Source organism: Salvelinus alpinus, chromosome 3 (assembly GCF_045679555.1).
Source record: "Salvelinus alpinus chromosome 3, SLU_Salpinus.1, whole genome shotgun sequence".
Classification (NCBI taxonomy): Eukaryota; Metazoa; Chordata; class Actinopteri; order Salmoniformes; family Salmonidae; genus Salvelinus; species Salvelinus alpinus.
In genome coordinates this window covers 46,390,523-46,406,736 of record NC_092088.1, presented here as the reverse complement: position 1 = coordinate 46,406,736, position 16,214 = coordinate 46,390,523, and the positions used below count along the sequence as shown (strand labels likewise).

At 48.5% G+C, this 16,214-nt stretch overlaps 1 protein-coding gene across 20 annotated transcripts in view; it reads right to left on the bottom strand.

Annotated features, from left to right (window-relative positions):
• LOC139570845 (dual E2 ubiquitin-conjugating enzyme/E3 ubiquitin-protein ligase BIRC6-like) overlaps positions 1 to 16,214 on the bottom strand; it is a 138,207-nt gene that overhangs the window by 101,658 nt on the left and 20,335 nt on the right. For 12 of the 20 annotated variants that reach the window (XM_071393100.1, XM_071393106.1, XM_071393113.1 and 9 more), the window contains exons 4-28: positions 14,407 to 14,600; positions 14,123 to 14,243; positions 13,746 to 13,828; positions 11,891 to 12,113; positions 11,513 to 11,679; positions 11,345 to 11,403; positions 9,723 to 11,237; positions 9,340 to 9,489; positions 8,815 to 9,064; positions 8,319 to 8,479; positions 7,938 to 8,069; positions 7,604 to 7,735; positions 6,950 to 7,116; positions 6,450 to 6,583; positions 4,025 to 4,186; positions 3,197 to 3,328; positions 2,975 to 3,072; positions 2,686 to 2,833; positions 2,389 to 2,519; positions 2,130 to 2,276; positions 1,828 to 2,015; positions 1,285 to 1,587; positions 1,016 to 1,115; positions 553 to 767; positions 127 to 335 (exon numbers count right to left, since the gene is read on the bottom strand). In XM_071393100.1, coding sequence (XP_071249201.1) covers positions 127 to 335; positions 553 to 767; positions 1,016 to 1,115; positions 1,285 to 1,587; positions 1,828 to 2,015; positions 2,130 to 2,276; positions 2,389 to 2,519; positions 2,686 to 2,833; positions 2,975 to 3,072; positions 3,197 to 3,328; positions 4,025 to 4,186; positions 6,450 to 6,583; positions 6,950 to 7,116; positions 7,604 to 7,735; positions 7,938 to 8,069; positions 8,319 to 8,479; positions 8,815 to 9,064; positions 9,340 to 9,489; positions 9,723 to 11,237; positions 11,345 to 11,403; positions 11,513 to 11,679; positions 11,891 to 12,113; positions 13,746 to 13,828; positions 14,123 to 14,243; positions 14,407 to 14,600 — 5,321 coding nt within the window. The remainder of the gene's footprint in view (positions 1 to 126; positions 336 to 552; positions 768 to 1,015; positions 1,116 to 1,284; positions 1,588 to 1,827; positions 2,016 to 2,129; positions 2,277 to 2,388; positions 2,520 to 2,685; positions 2,834 to 2,974; positions 3,073 to 3,196; positions 3,329 to 4,024; positions 4,187 to 6,449; positions 6,584 to 6,949; positions 7,117 to 7,603; positions 7,736 to 7,937; positions 8,070 to 8,318; positions 8,480 to 8,814; positions 9,065 to 9,339; positions 9,490 to 9,722; positions 11,238 to 11,344; positions 11,404 to 11,512; positions 11,680 to 11,890; positions 12,114 to 13,745; positions 13,829 to 14,122; positions 14,244 to 14,406; positions 14,601 to 16,214) is intronic. The other 8 variants (XM_071393109.1, XM_071393118.1, XM_071393120.1 and 5 more) reach the window with 5 other exon arrangements.

Here is a 16,214-nt window from a genome sequence, read left to right as displayed (position 1 = left end):
TTTACTATATATTGATTCTGGACTACCGTGGCTATGTCAAGTATGTCACATAAAACCTTTCCTACTCCTTGACTCACTAAATCAGACAATCAGTGAGCAAACTAGTGGGATAGTACGACCTCTGACCTGCACTGGATGTCCTCCTGCAGGGCCACCATCATGGCCAGGTGCTGGTGCACGTCAGGCTGGCTGGCCGCCTCACACTCCCCCCTCAGGGGGTCGTGCATCAGCTTCAGCTCGCTCTCCCAGGGAAGGATGTAGGTGTGGCCATAGTAGAAGCCCAATGGGATCTTGGCCCGGGCATTGGTGCTGCCATAACGCCCAATCACAGTGATCTGTTGGGCGTAGGTGGGTGGGATTGACAGGAGGACAGGTTAAGGTGTGGAGAAATGGTTGCTGTTAAGCACAGTGATTTTCTCACAGAATGCTCACCAAAGAAACTAACAAAATAAAAATATATTTCTCTTTGGCGACCTTCGAGTTCAGATACTCTAACCTGTGAAATGGGGGGGGAAATAAGTCTTCAGAGATAATGGACCAAATGCCACTGACCTTCATGAAGCGGCAGACAGGGGGTGGCAACAGGTCGTGTAGGATGAGGGAGTGAGTGCTGATGTCCGTGGCCACTACCAGCCTGCGTCCATCCACCTCCTCGCCCAGCGTCCAGATGTCGATGGACAGAGAGGCCAGGTCCCCACAGGTGGGGATCAGAGCATCGGTCAGCAGCACGGGGCGACCGAAGTCGAGCGTCACAAACCTCCGCGCTCCTGGGACAAGAGGAGAGATATTTACACACACACACACACACACACACACACACACACACACACACACACACACACACACACACACACACACACACACACACACACACACACACACACACGAGCTCACCTAAACAACTTGGTTACATCCCAAATGAATCACCGTTTGTCATCTACTCGTGATATATCCTTTTGAGTTAAAAAAGTTACAACTGTTAACCAAGTCAGAGACAAAAAAAAAGTGTACTTACCAGAGTGCATGCGCTCGATAATGATGGACTGTTGCGGAGGAGGCTGGAGGAAGTGAGAGGCTTGAGAGATGACCAAAGCCAGACCGCTGCCCATAGGATTCTGGAACAAACACAGACACTTTTCAGTCAAAACAGGTAGTAAAACAAACTTAATTGAAATAGTTTGCATTATTTGACACAATGTAACAAAAATCCCTTGGTGTTCATGTAAAGCCCACACAACATAACTGCTGTGCTATGAGCTATTGAGAGTTGTCCATGTTACTGACCGGCTTGGCTTTCTGGCTGTTCTTGTTGTGTGCGGCCAGGTTTACGGGCGGTGGATCCATCATGGAGCCAGGGAAGAGCTGTGCCAACTCCACACTGATGGCTGCCGACACCGCCTCGTTGGGCGGGGTGAGCGGGGGCGTCATGAACAGTGGGGTGGTCTTGGGCGTAGGGGGGATGACGTCAGAGGGGTGGATGAAGAAGCCGGGGGTGCTGGAAGGCACAGAGTTGTGGATGGGCCCTACGCCGGAGGCCGCAGCTGCTGCTGACGTGGTCTGGTGCAGCTTTGCCTCCAGCTTGGCCTTCTGTTCCGAACACACAGGATTACTACTCGGCTAACAGGAAACAGTCAACACACGGCTACATGAAGTCTGACATAGGATCTTCGTATACGTGTGTATTGGTAAATAAGGGCTTAGATAAGACTGTATTGCATGCGCATGTGTGAGTACGTGATTGTATGTCTGTGCCTTTGTGCAAGCGTATGGGTGTGCATACAGGTGTCGGGGCATGTCGGTGCCACTACGGGTGCTGGAGTCCCTGACCTGTTGCTGCAGTTTGAGCAGCTGCTGCTGTTTCTCCTGGAGCACCTGCAGCTGCTGCTCTGCAGACACCATAGCATGGGACAGCGACTGCAGAGCCACCTGGGCGGCAGAGCTCAACGCCGTAGACGCCTCGCCCACCGTGCCCGCCGACAGGCCACCCACTGCTGGGGTCACCCCAAACGTGCTCACTGGGAGGAGAGGGCAAAGGTCAGGAGCATCACTCAAAATCCCTGAGGAAGAAACGCGACGATGCCCGTGTTTAATGTTTCCGTTTCTGGAGGTAAAAAAGGCGAGTTGGGTACCTGTGAACATGCTTGCGTCGTCCCTCTCCACCCTGGTTCCGTCGCTGGTGGAGATACAGGTAAAGTGCAGTGGCTCCACCTCCAGGAGCCCGGTGAGAGCCGTGAAGCTGCCCTCGGCCGCCGCACAGCTGCTTACCTTACCGTTCCCTGCAAGAGACACACACACACACAAAGTACAGCCCAGACCAACATTTATTTCCCTGATAGTTCTTGAAGGGATTGGATAGGTGTAAGCAATAAGGTAGAATGTGGTGCAGACCTGAGAGAATTTCAGAAAGGTCGATCTCGTCAGACTGGACGCCGATGCTGCTGTTGAAGGCATTCTTACAGGAGCCGCTGACTTCCAGGTCAAACAGCACTGGGTCGAAGGGGGAACTGTACAGGCCGTATCTGGGGAGGAGAGACACGGTACAGAGCATTACAATAGAAAGAGGCAAGCTGGGTTCAACACAAACTAGCCTTTATGGTAGTCTAATCACAACATTACCGCTAGTGCTTTTTGGTTTCTTTAGGTCCTGATTGGGGCGTATGGACACTACAGGGTGAAAAGGCCTACCTGGTCTGTAGCAAAGCCTCCAGGGGAGTGAGGCGGTCCTGCAGTTGCCGGGAGACTGCTGTGAGCAGAGAGGCACAGGCCGTGCTGCAGCCTGCCAGGTCCTCATCCTTCACATAGTTCAGCAGCACAAAGTACCAGAACACCGATCCTGAGAGTGAGAGAATGAGAGAGAGACTTATGACACATGCCTTGCAAAACCACGCACTTCCAAAACAATGCCGCTGACAATTCAGAAGCCCTCTATCCATGCTCAGAGTTAAAATTGTGGAAAAATGTCAGTTATACTTACCACCTGTTGCTGCTGCGGGCAAGTAAGGCATATTGTCCAGCAGAGCCTTCAGTAGACCCATGCCAAAGCCCTGCTGACTGGGTTCCCCTTTTCCATTACTGACGACGCAAAAACAAGTTACAAAAAGTGCACACCTACCATATCGCACAAGCATCGACAAGAGTATGAAAGAGTACGGGTTCACGAAACGAAGTCGCAACATTCATGAAAAGCCTAACTCACCTAATACAAAGTGCAAGAAAGCGGGCGCATTTGTGGGCTATACTCCGTCCAGCCTCAAAAAAACACACCCGCACAATGTCTGTCAGTCGTTTCCTTGTTTTCGTCAGCATAGCCTCCTTTCCTTCTCTCAGGCTGGAAGGGAAACAAACAGAAAATGTTGATACGTGACCAAACACAGTACAGTGCTCCCTGCATCAGAACGATGATAATCTCTCATCTCAGAGCCATAAACATGCGCTAAAGGAACAACGGAAGAAGAACGGCGGGGGAAACGGCGAGGACGCGTCGGAGGCCCTTCTAAAAATCTGATCTAACAAAAGGGGCTATTCGTCAAAATCGATCACCATTTAAGTGTTCTCACAGGCTACTAAAATTTGATTGATATATTTAGCTGCATAATATTTAGAAGTTGTCCTTTCCGGGATTCGAAAAAAATATTCTGCTAAATGCTAACTCCTGTTTGTATAAGCTGGTAGCATAGCTAGCCATATATAAATCTTGGGTGGTAGTTGATGCAGTTTTTATGTGTAACGCAGTTGATTGGTGACGATGACGAACTGTATTGGGGTTGACATCCATACAAGCATTATACTCAGATTTTTACCCTAACGTAGCGTTAAATACACAAACAATAGGCTAAAAGTATGCTAAAGTATGCTATGTGTCAATGAGGAGAGTATGGATACATCTCCCATGGTTGGGGGGACACGTGCGTGGAATTTCCATTATTTTGGTCAAATTCAATGGTTTCTTTACTGCATGTAAAGAGTAGATAGATCTCAGTATCCCTATGAATATCGCATCCCACTTTCATCCTCTCAGCCCCACCTGCAGGGTCCGTTGGAATAGACTCCAGCCAGCCAGCAGAGGCAGTCCAGGATAAGGCTCTGGGAGTGCTCTGTGCCAGGGCCCTCGTCTTCCCGCTTACACAGCCCGTTCAACAGCTTCTCATGGAAATCTGGGAACTGCAGCATGGCACAGCGCTGGACTCTGGAGTAGACAGACAAACCGAAGGATCAGTTAGTTCTCATGACATAACATTGTTTTACTGCAATGGTGTAACGAGTATCAAAACATGTCGGTTCTCGTAATAGAAAACAAATGCTGTCCGTCACATGCTTTGTAAACAACAGGTGTGGACTAACAGTGAAATGCTTACTTACGGGCCCTTCCCAACAATGCAGAGAGAAAGAAAATAGAGAAATAATAGAAAAGTAAAACATGTAATAAAAGTAATAGACACACAATAAGTAACGATAAATTTGCTCTATATATATAAGGGGTACCAGTACCGAGTCTGTGTGTAGCATTACGAGGTAATTGAGGTAGATGTGTACATACACTGAGTGTACAAAACATTAAGGACACCTGCTCTTTCCATGACAGACTGACCAGGTAAATCCAGGCGCAAGCTATGAACCCTTATTGATTTCAATTGTTAAAACCACTTCAAAATCAGTGTAGATGAAGGGGAGAGGACAGGTTAAATAATGATTTGCAAGCCTTGAGACATGGATTGTGTATGTGTGCCATTCAGACGGTGAACGGTTAAGACAATATTGTAAGTGCCTTTGAACGGGATAAGGTAGCAGGTGCCAGGCACACCGGTTTGTGTCAAGAACTGTAACGCTGCTGGGTTTTTCACGCTCAACAGTTTCCTGTGTGCGTCAAGCACGGGCCACCACTCAAAAGGACATCCAGCCAACTTGACACAACCGTGGGAAACACTGGAGTCAACATGGGCCAGCATCCCTGTGGAACGCTTGACACCTTGTAGTCCATGCCCCAACGAATTAAGAATGTTCTGAGAGCAAAAGGGAGGGTGCAACTAAATATTAGGAAGGTGTCCTTAATGTTTTATACTCTCAGTGTATAACTAGGAATAAAGTGACAGATCGTAAACAGTAGCAGCAGCATATGTGATGAGTCAAAAATGCGAGTGCAAAAAAGGTCAATGCAGATAGTCCGGGTCGCTATTTGTTTAACTAGTTAGATAACTATTTAACAGTCTTATGGCTTGGGTGAAGAAGCTGTTCAGGGTCCTGTTGGTTCCAATCCTTGGTGCACCGGTACCCCATGCCGTGCAGTAGCAGAGAGAACAGTCTATGACTTGGGTGGCTGGAGTCTGACAATTTTTTAGGGCCTTCCTCGGACACCACCAGGTATAGAGGTCCTGGATGGTAGGGAGCTCGGCCCCAGTGATGTACTTGGTCGAACGCACTACCCTCTGTAGCGCCTTGCGGTCGGATGCCAAGCAGTTGCCATAACAAGCGTTGATGCAGCCAGTCGGTATGCTCTCAATGGTGCAGCGGTAGAACTTCGTGGATCTGAGGGCCCATGCAAAATATATTTAAAAAAAGCATTGTTGTGGCCTCACCGCGACTGTGTCAGGGTGTTTGGATCACGATAGATCCTCTGTGATGTTTACACCGAGGAACTTGAAGCTCTTCGACCCGCTCCACTGCAGCCCAGTCAGTGTGAATGGGGGTGCGCGCAGCCCTCCGTTTCCTGTAGTCCACGATTAGCTCCTTTGTCTTGCTGACTTTGTCCTGGCACCAGATTGCCGGCGGCAGTGATCTGGCCTACCACTGTCGTGTCGTCGTCAAACTTAATCGTGGATGAACAGGAAGTACAGGAGAGGACTAAGCATGCACCCCGTGTTGAGGGTCAGCGTGGCGGATGTGTTGTTGCCTACCCTCACCACCTAGGATCCAGTTTCAGAGGGAGGTGTCAGTCCCAGGGTCCTTAGCTTAGTGATGAACTTGGAGGGCACTATGGCATTGAACGCTGAGCTGTAGTCAATGAAAAGCATTGTCACGTAGGTGTTCCTTTTGTCCAAGCGGGAAAGGGCAGCGTGGAGTGCAATTGAGAATGCATCATCTGTGGATCTGTTGGGGCGGTAAGCGAATTGGAGTGGTATCCAGAGTGTCTGGATGATGGGGTTGATGTGAGCCATAACCAGCCTTTCAAAGCATTTCATGAGTACAGATGTGATTGCTACGGGGCGATAGTCATTTAGACAGGTTACCTTGGAATTCTTGGGCACAGGGACTATGGTGGTCTGCTTGAAACATGTAGGAATTACAGACTGGGAGAGGTTGAAAATGTCAGTGAAGACACTTGCCAGTTGGCCAGTGCATGCTCTGAGTATATACAGTGCAAGATGAGAAAATAAAGCATTTGATTAAAGTGTTGGGATTCTACAATAGTTACATGTTTTGGTGACACAAAGGCACTAAGGAAAGCACCAAACCTTTCTTTTGGTATGGACGTCTTCTTAAACCTTCTGATTGTGACGGACACCTCCTGGAGAAGGTCGCACCCTCGGAGGTTGTCAGGTTTCTTCGACTGAGCTGGAGAATCTGCTTTGGAAGTGGAGGCCTTTTCCTAAATGGGACAGACAGCCTATTTAAAAAAAAACGGATAACAGTACAACACCAGAGGACCAAATTCTAGAGCTATAAACTAATGGAGAGAAAATGTTCTCCTTCAATAACGGGATGTTGCTGGTATGAGGAAGCCACATCAGAGCAATTTGACACCTTCAACTTTTCACTGACAACCTGGCAATGGCACTACTCTCCCACCAGATAGAGACAAAGGAGAAGGCTACAGTCAAGGCTATTCATGCACTCAACTTACACAACTCCATTACACAACTGCACCATCAGTCAGAAATGCCTCAGGTGTGCAGAGAAAGACTCGTGAAATAAACAGCTTTGATGTAAAATTCAATTTGTTTTCCCTCTGTACCTTGGTGGCCTGTGCCCTCTGCAGCAGGGTGGAGAGGGAATGGCCCTTGCTGCTCTGGGGCTTGGCAATGGGCATCCTCATCACCGGCCTGGGACTCTCCTCCATGCCCTTGTCGCTCACCGCCTTGATGTGCACCAGGAATGAGCGGTACTTGCCCCCGGCCATGCCTGCAGGGAGGGGGACAAACCAGCAGAAACGCCACTTTAACTAAATCTAACATACAATATGTACATAGACAGGGGGGAGAGGATTCACAGCAGAAAGTTCTGAGAACACAAATGGCCATCAAATCAAATCTTATTGGTCAAATACACATGGTTAGCAGATGTTATTGCGAGTGTAGCTTCTAGTTCCGACAGTGCAGCAATATCTAACAATTCCACAACAACTACCTAATACACACAAATCTACGTAAAGGAATGGAATAAGAATATACATATAAATATACAGATGACCAATGACAGAGCGGCATAGGCAAGATGCAATAGATGGTATAAAATACAGTATATACATATGAGATGAGTGAAGTTAGATGTGTAAACATTATTAAAAGTGCCATTATTAAAGTAACTAGTCATCCATTTATTAAAGTGGCCAATGCTTTCAAGTCTGTATGATTTCTTCAATGTGACTCAATGTTGCAGATACTGTTACCTTTGACCAGCTTGGGGCTGGTGAGGCTAAGCATCCCAGCGTGGCCTGAGAGGTCCAAACCACTGGCCAACCACACAGGACCACACAGGATATCCTCCTTATGGTCCTCTAGGAAGGTGCACAGCCTGGAGCCTGTACGGGGAAGAGCAATGTGATGAAACCTCCGCTTGGCTGAGGAACCCCTCGGATTGCTGCTTTACACTCAAAATCACCAGTAACGCTAATCATCTACAATCTGGTGACGCAACCCACAATAAGTGTCAAACACCGGCTGAGGAAGAAAAATAAAAGTCTGTCTATCGACGCTGGCTGCCTGTCCCTGCAGCTCCCCTACCTGGTGTCTCTTCGATGTCCATGAACTGGATGTCGTCTGTGAAGTCGTGCATAAGCGGCTGTCCGTTCCTCTCCCCGTTGGCATGGAGGACATGGGACAGGGGGAAGGAGATCTGTCTGTCAACTGCCGTCTCTGGAGAGAAAATTATATATATATTTATTTTGACGAATTGAGAGACGGTAGGCAGCAGAGGCAGACAAGGACATCTACAAATAAGACTAAAATGTGATGTCATGCATGATCATAAATGATATGGTCAATATTTCCCTGCAAAAGGCTAGTTTCTCTACGGTAACCAGTCCTCCTGTTCATAGTATATGTTCCAGATACTGTCTTTTCAAAATTAGCCAAGGCAACAGAGATAGTGGTGAGTGTCCTCACCATTGACCTTGCCCAGACCTGGGGCCTTGTTCTTCAGCAGGGTGATCTGGATCTGAGGAATGTTAGTGATGTTGGCATTCATGACGAACTTGAAGTCCACGTGGCCCACCATGCAGGCCTTGGGAAGGACCAGTTCAAACACATGCTCGTCCCAGCTGGAGCTACAACCCACAAGGAAAACATGGCCGCATTATTCACCTACACAAATAAGATTCTACTTTCTAGTCTTAAAAAGTCAACATATCCTAGGCTACTTTTGTTTTCAATAGGAGCTTGTGAGATTATGTCAACATAGAAGTTCAACGTTAAAAGGAACATGTAGATGTAGTCCTCAATGAGGAATTTCTAGTGTGTGAAAACATACAAAATGTACAGCCATTATGAAATAGCGTGTTTATGTATTAATGTGTGTGGCGTTTGCGGACAGACTTACGAGAAATGCCTCAGTGACTAAGTGCACACACCCCATAAGTATTCTACCCACACCCATACCCACCCTGTCACGCCCACACGTCCGTACCTGTCGCTCTGCAGCTTCCAGGTGCGTGTGTGCTGGGCGGCGTCTCCATGGTGCTGCTGGTGCAGATGCTGGGGGTGGCGACGCTGCTGCTGCTCCTGCTGCACCTCCACCCAGCAGGGCGGCACCGTGGCTGAGAAGCGCGGCGTCAGCGTCTCGAAGCGTGTCAGCTCCACCAGCGACGTCAGGCTCTCCACGGCCAACGCTTGGTCCACCAGGAGGTCAACTCCTTACAGGGAGAGGAGGTTGGCAGAGCAAAACTCTTTTTTTTTTTATATAATAATTTTTAAAAAATCGCAGGATGTAAAGAACTTGACTGTGATCGTGGCTTTTTCACTGTCTGGACAGTATCATGTTGTCTATCAGCATATGATTTCAATGGAAAGAAGGTTCCAATAAGCGACGACTACTCAGTTTTCTCACCACCTATTAAATTACCAACAAACTGCAGACAGTTATTGAATGAGCAGAGACGTAAAGCGTAACGGGGTCTGCATCTCCTACCTGTGATCCCTGGGCTTGAGGGGTTGGACGAGGGCTTGGTCCCCTCCAACAGCTGTTCAGACCCTTTAGAAAGGGGGCCATCGACAAAAATGTCGGCGTCATCTATATCGTCACACACACCTCCAATTTGAAGGAAGTGAAGTTCTCCACCTGGGGGGGGGGTTAGATGACAGTAGTAAGACTGAAAACATACTAAATATGAAAGAGATCCAAAAGCTACATGTCTTTCATTGTTCATTGTTGTATCATACATACTAAACACATATCCAGCTGTTGTGAGATACATTACAACTATTAAAAACTGTAAAACATGATCTGCACCATTAAAACCTGGGGAATCTAAGAAGAGATATTTCTAGCCTAGATTGTGGAGCCGTCCTCACCTTTAGTGCAAGCGCAAAGGCGGTCAGTCCCGGAGCAGTAGGTGACTGCGACGAAAGGGTCAATTTCATCCACTATCCCGTCCTTCTTGGGCGGCTCCACTTTGGCCAGGACCTCCAAAGTGGACAGGTCCAGGATCATGATGTACCCTGCCTGAGTGGTGACCACCAGGTGGCCCAGTCCGACCACGTCCGCCTGCTTCACCTTGGTGCTGCTGGGAGCAGCTGTGCTGCTAGTACCAGTCCCTGGCCCACAACCAGAGCCGTTTTTAAGTCCACGCCGATGCGTCTCCTCCGGGGCCTCCTCGCTGTCGTCCTCCCTCCCGTCCAGCACGTCTGGCGGGAGCAGGATGAGGGAGGTGACGGCGTCCCGGGGGTCTCTGATGTGCTGCACCTTGACAGGCTCCTCCTCCAGAGTGACAATGCGGGTGGAGTAGTTGAGCTTGTAGAGGGCCAGATAGCCCCCACCGCCACAGCCTCCCAGGGGCCTGGACGGCTGTTGTCGCTGGTCAGGGGGGGGCAGGATGAGTGGGGTCTGAGGGGGAGAGGCGGAGGGAAGGGCCTCGTGGCCGTTGGCCAGCGTGGGCAGGGGCTGGAGCTCTCCCTTACGGCGGCTGCAAAGGGCTGAGTGGAGGCGGTTAAGGTTGTTGAGGGCCTCCACCTGGTTGATGGCGCTGAGAGACTCCACGGAGCATGGCTGTAGCCCCACCAGCAAGTGCACGCCGTCTGAACAGGGCGTGATGGAGTCCACGTAGAGGTTCTCCTCTTCCAGCTGCTTGGGCAGCCGCAGACACTGCACCAGGGCTCCGGGCCGCGGCGCCAGCGAGCTCCACTTGTCCCCGTCCAGGGCGGCTAGGTTTGCGGCAGCGTCTGCAAACTGCTGGATGTAGGTGATGGGCGGGTCCTGGAGCAGCAGCTGCTCGTGAGTGTCGAACTCCATCTCGATGATCTGCGGCACGGAGAAGCCCTCCTCGTGTAGCCCCTTGCTCATCAGATTGTTCATCTGGGCAAACACCTTGCCCGACGACTTCTCGTCCGACTCCTTGATGCTGTAAAGCAAGAGCACAGGCATAGTCCTGCGCACGGCAGGAGCAGCTGGGTTTGGCGAGCCCAGCTCCATGGGAGGTGAATTGCAGGTCTCCATCTCCACAGGGCCCTGATCAGGCACGGCATGGGGGAGCTCGGGGCCCTGAGTCCTGAGGGGGCCGTCCATGGTGCGGCGGGCGGAGGAGAGGGGTGGGGCGGCAAGCGGGGAGCTGGCGGCAGAGCGGTAGCTGAGCAGGCCTCCAGCCAGAAGGCAGGGGAAGGGAATGTTGTGGTGCTCCGCGGGCTTCTCCTTGGCCTTGTCGGCCTTGGCCTGGGCCAGGGAAGGGTTGGCCCCCAGCTCCTCCAGGTCCTTGACGGTGTCCTCTAGCACGCTGGCTACCACCTCCCACTGGAGCTTCTCTGGCTGCTGAAGGAGGCTGAGTGCCGTCACGCCCAAGCTCACCTCCATGCTCTCCCTCTGGGATGGGTGGCCTGGGAACAGGAGAGGGGACAAAAATAAAATGCGATAGCTCAACTCACGGATACCTAGAAAGTCTACGGAGCAAAAGAGTAACAAGATTTGAAGAGCGGCTTCATACCGGTCACCGACTCTGATCTGGAATGCTCTTCACTGTCGGAGTCCTCCAACTGATCGTCACTGGCAGAGACAGAAACAAAAAGAAACTCACATTTCCTCTTTTACACGCACTTAACACCATTGAAACTTTCATTGACTCTGTACATAGAAAAGGTGTGTCCAGTAGTACCTGTCCCCCTCTAGTTTTGGTATGTCTGAGCAGCTGGAGGAGTCCTCTAGCCAGGCTAAGGTGGGCCTCCTGGACTCCTGGGTCCCCAGGGCCAGCTCGCTCCCAGACAGAATCAGCTGCCGCAGGATCGCCGGGTCGTAGGGGTTGATTTCAAATTTCAAGTGCACCTGAGGGGAACACAAAACATCATAAATCATCAAATCACATTTACAAACGTTAGTAATATCCTTATGCACATAGATGAATGTATTCATGCCATAAGCTGTATGCATGTCAATTAAGTCTGATGAATGGGCCCAGACATCCAGGACAAAACATGGAGGCAGACATCAACAAAACTGTACATGTTTCCCACCTAGCCGCGCTGCACAGCCTTACCTTCATGAGCTTGGACAAGTCCCAGATGCAGATCTTGCCACGCTTGGTGGCGGCAGCCAGGAAGTGTGGGCAGCTGCCGAAGCCGTAGCAGGCGATCTTATCTGAGCCATCAGGGGTAGGGAACTGTGCGGGGCTGGTGGCCAGCGTGACGGACAGGGGCACGTTCTGGGTGTGCTCACCCTTCACAAATGGACAGTTGGGGGAATGTCGCTCGTGCTCAGACCTGACGGGAAGGCCGGGGCGTGATCATTATGTTGAGAGGTAAATAAATGTGCGATCTGAAGGTTGTGGTGTGTGTGTGTGTGTACAGTGGATTCTGAATTATATTAAGACTCCTTCACTTTTTCCACATTTTGTTATGTCACAGCCTTATTCTAAAATGTATTAAAATAATGACAGAGCGAAAACAGGTTTAGAAATGTTCGCAAATGTATTAAAAATAAAAAACAGAAATACCATATTTACTTAAGTATTCACACCCTTTGCTACGAGACTCGAAATTGAACTCAGGTTTCCATTGGAGAAACATCTCAAGGATGATCAACTTGATTGGAGTCCACCTGTGGTCAATTCAATTAATTTGGACATGATTTGCCAAGGCACACACCTGTCTATATAAGGTCCCACAGTTGACAGTGCATGTCAGAGCAAAAACTAATTCATGAGGTCAAAGGAATTGTCCGTAGAGCTCCGAGACAGGATTGTGTCGAGGCACAGATCTAGAGAAGTGTACCAAAACATTTCTACAGCATTGAAGGTCCAAGAACAGTGGCTTCCATCAATCTTAAATGGAAGAAGTTTGGAACCACCAAGAGTCTTGCTAGAGCTGGCCACCCAGCCAAACTGAGTAATCGGGGGAGAAGGGCCTTGGTCAGGGAGGTGACCAAGAACCAGACAGTCACTCTGACAGAGCTCCAGAGTCCCTTTGTGGAGATGAGAACCTTCCATAAGGACAACCATCTCCGCAGCACTCCACCAATCAGGCCTTATGCTAGAGTGGCCAGACGGAAGCCACTCCTCAGTAAAAAGGCACATGACAGCCCGCTTGTAGTTTGCGGAAAAAAACACCTAAAGACTCTGACCATGAAAAACAAGATTCTCTGGTCTGATGAAACCAAGATTGAACTCTTTGGCCTAAATGCAAAGCGTCACGTCTGGAGGAAGCCTGGCATCATCCCTACGGTTAAACTTAGTGGTGGCAGCATCTGGCTGTGGGGGTGTTTTTCAGCGGCAGGGACTAGGCGGATCGAGGGAAAGATGAACGATGCAAAGTACAGAGGGATCCTTGATGAAAACCTGCTCCAGAGCGCTCAGGACCTCTGACTGGGGCGAAGGTTCACCTTCCAATAGGACAATGACCCTAAGCACACAGCCAAGACAATGGAGGAGTGGCTTCGCGACAAGCCTCTGAATGTCCTTGAGTGGCCCAGCCAGAGGCCGGACTTGAATATGATCGAACATCTCTGGAGAGACCTGAAAATAGTTGTGCTGTGATGCTCCCCATCCAACCTGACAGGGCGTGAGAGGAATGGGAGAAACTCCCCAAATACAGGTGTGCCAAGCTTGAAGCATCATACCCAAGAAGACAAGGCTGTCATCGCTGACAAAGGTGCTTCAACAAAGTACTGCGTAAAGGGTCTGAATACTTACTTAAAAAGTGATTTAAAAAAATATATATATACATTTGCAACAACAAAAAATGTTTTAGCTTTGTCATTATAGGGTATTGGGTGTAGATTGATGAGGATTGTTTTTTGTTTTTTGAAATCTATTTTAGAATAAGTGTAATGTAACAATGTGTGGAATAAGTCAAGGGGTCTGACTACTTTCCAAATGCACAGTATGTGTCACTCACCATGGTTCATCTGTGGGCTCCCAACACACTAGGCAGACACTGCATGTGAAACACATGGCCCTGTCATCACCGGTGGAAGCAGGCTGCAGAGGGAACGAAGAGAGAGAAGGCATTTCCAAACAGTGAGAAACTCCAAGTCAAGTACCATGAGGCTCAGCAATCCGCAATAAAAACCAACTAGTCTATTACACTTTATGTACAGCAATAAATATATTTTATACTGCGTCAGCAATAGTGTGCCATACAGCAACATGTCTATCAAACAGCATGCAAACTAGTGTGCATGCATGATAAACATGTAATTGGAGGATGAAATAGTAAATAAATGAATATGTAAGCATTAGAGACAGAGAGCTGATGAGAGATGGTGTCCTTACACTGCCTACCTGGTGGTAAAATCCTGCTTGGGCCATAGGGTCAGGCTGTGCCCACCTGTACCCGGCGTGGGGCCATGACATGAATGTTTCTCTCCTATTGGCCTCACTGTACATTAATGATCTGAAAGACAGACAGCAAGAGTCAATACCTTATTAATTCAGAAATGACGGCAAAACATAATTAACAAAACACATCAAATTGGTAATGGAGAGATAAAAGTTCAGTGATTTTCCCACCTCTGTGGTGCACGGTCAGGTTTGTCATGGTTTAAGGTCCTACTCACCTATCTACAGAGCGCCCTGGGCCCACCCCCAGCTCAGGCCGTGCGCTTGGTAAGAGGTAGGAGAGTCTGTCCATTATGAACGAGGCCACAGACAAGGCAGCGACATTCTGGTTTATCTTCTTCAGCTCATTCACGATGGCGCTGGCGACCAACTTTAGCACATGGTGTGGAAGATGGAACGTCACTGTTGCCCACTGGAGAGAGAGCGACAGACAGCGTTAGGGAAGGAGAGAGAAGGGTGTCCCTTCCTTGTGTCATTTTAGTAATACTGCATCCCTTCCCTGCTGGTACAGCAGATAAGAGTATACAACCAGGGTTCGCCCAAATTCACATATATTATACAATGTATGCCATTCTGTGAGGAGTCACTGGGAAAGTGAAAAGGCAAATCCATCAAGCTGGTTGTTACAGCAGTGCGAGTTGGGATCCGGCCAAGGAAGAGATGCCCGATGTTAGGCAAACTGCAAATATCAGGCCTTGGTCCTGCAGTGGATTTGCAAGGGGAGTGTATTTATTTTGATACAGAAGGATGGGGGGGGGGAGCTGTTAAAACATTCACAATATAGCAAGCTAAAGCAGTGGGTGCTAAATTAAATGGGGCAATAAAATTATCTTGATGTAACAGAGTGCAGGTTGGCACTCTGACGGCCAGTAGAGGGGATTATTCTGCCCTGGTTCTCAGCAATGGAACCAGGGCTAAAACATGTGCATGAGTAAAAACCTGTGAGAGTCATGTGTTGGGTCACTCACTGGTTATAGAACAACATATACTGTTACAGACATCCCTTTTAAATAAGACTGAACAAGTAGGTCACCCAGTCATGTGTGAGTGAGGCAGGGCTGTTCCAGACAACAACAAAAAAGATCTTGGTCGACCTGTTCTTTAGTCCAATCGATTGGTCGAAATGTTTTAACGTATTTTTCCATATATAGACACTTACGTGTTTTAAATCAAAATAAACTATATATATTTTTTTTACTTTACTTTAACTAGGCAAGTCAGTTAAGAACAAATTCTTATTTACAATGACGGCCTACCGGGGAACCGTGGGTAAACTGCCTTGTTCAGGGGCAGAACGACAGATTTTTACCTTGGCAGCTTTCGGTTACTGGCCCAACGCTCTAACCACTAGGCTACCTGCCGCCCAAAATATATGCACTGAGCTTGTCTAATGCTTTAAGAGCTCTGTTAGATTAAATAATTAAGACAAGTGACTAGAGGGAGTCCGACCGCAATTGATTTGATTGTGCCTGGCTCAAACTTGCTGCGCTGTGAAAAAAGAAGAAGATACAAATTAAATAAAAAGACTAGCACCCGTTGTCTCCTCCCTGCTGCAGCGACCACCACAAAACATCAGTGTTTATCGCGCTGTCTGTGTTGCTGTAGCAGCAATATAATTACAGCCATTTCCGACTAAAAAGTTGTTTCCGAAATCCCTATTGTTTAGGAAAAACATTCCCTATTCCCTCAATAATCCTTGCTCTCTTTACATGACATGTACACATCGCATGCACGTGACCAATAGGGCCTGTCCTATAGCATATCATAATCACATCAATAAATTGGTTACAACAAACTCCAACACCAACATGTGAAATAGAAACTCAAAAACGGGGGAATGTTCACTGGTTGCTCAGGAGGTAAAGGGAAAGTCAGATGTGTGGAATAAATTTGACTCGTTGTGGAAAATACTGGAGATCAAGGTAAGGAGCAAGCGCTGCGTGCATATTGTGTGTGCCAAACCGATGCTGTTAATTTATAATAATTTATAATAATTTCCAACAATTTGGAACAATGTAAACACTAG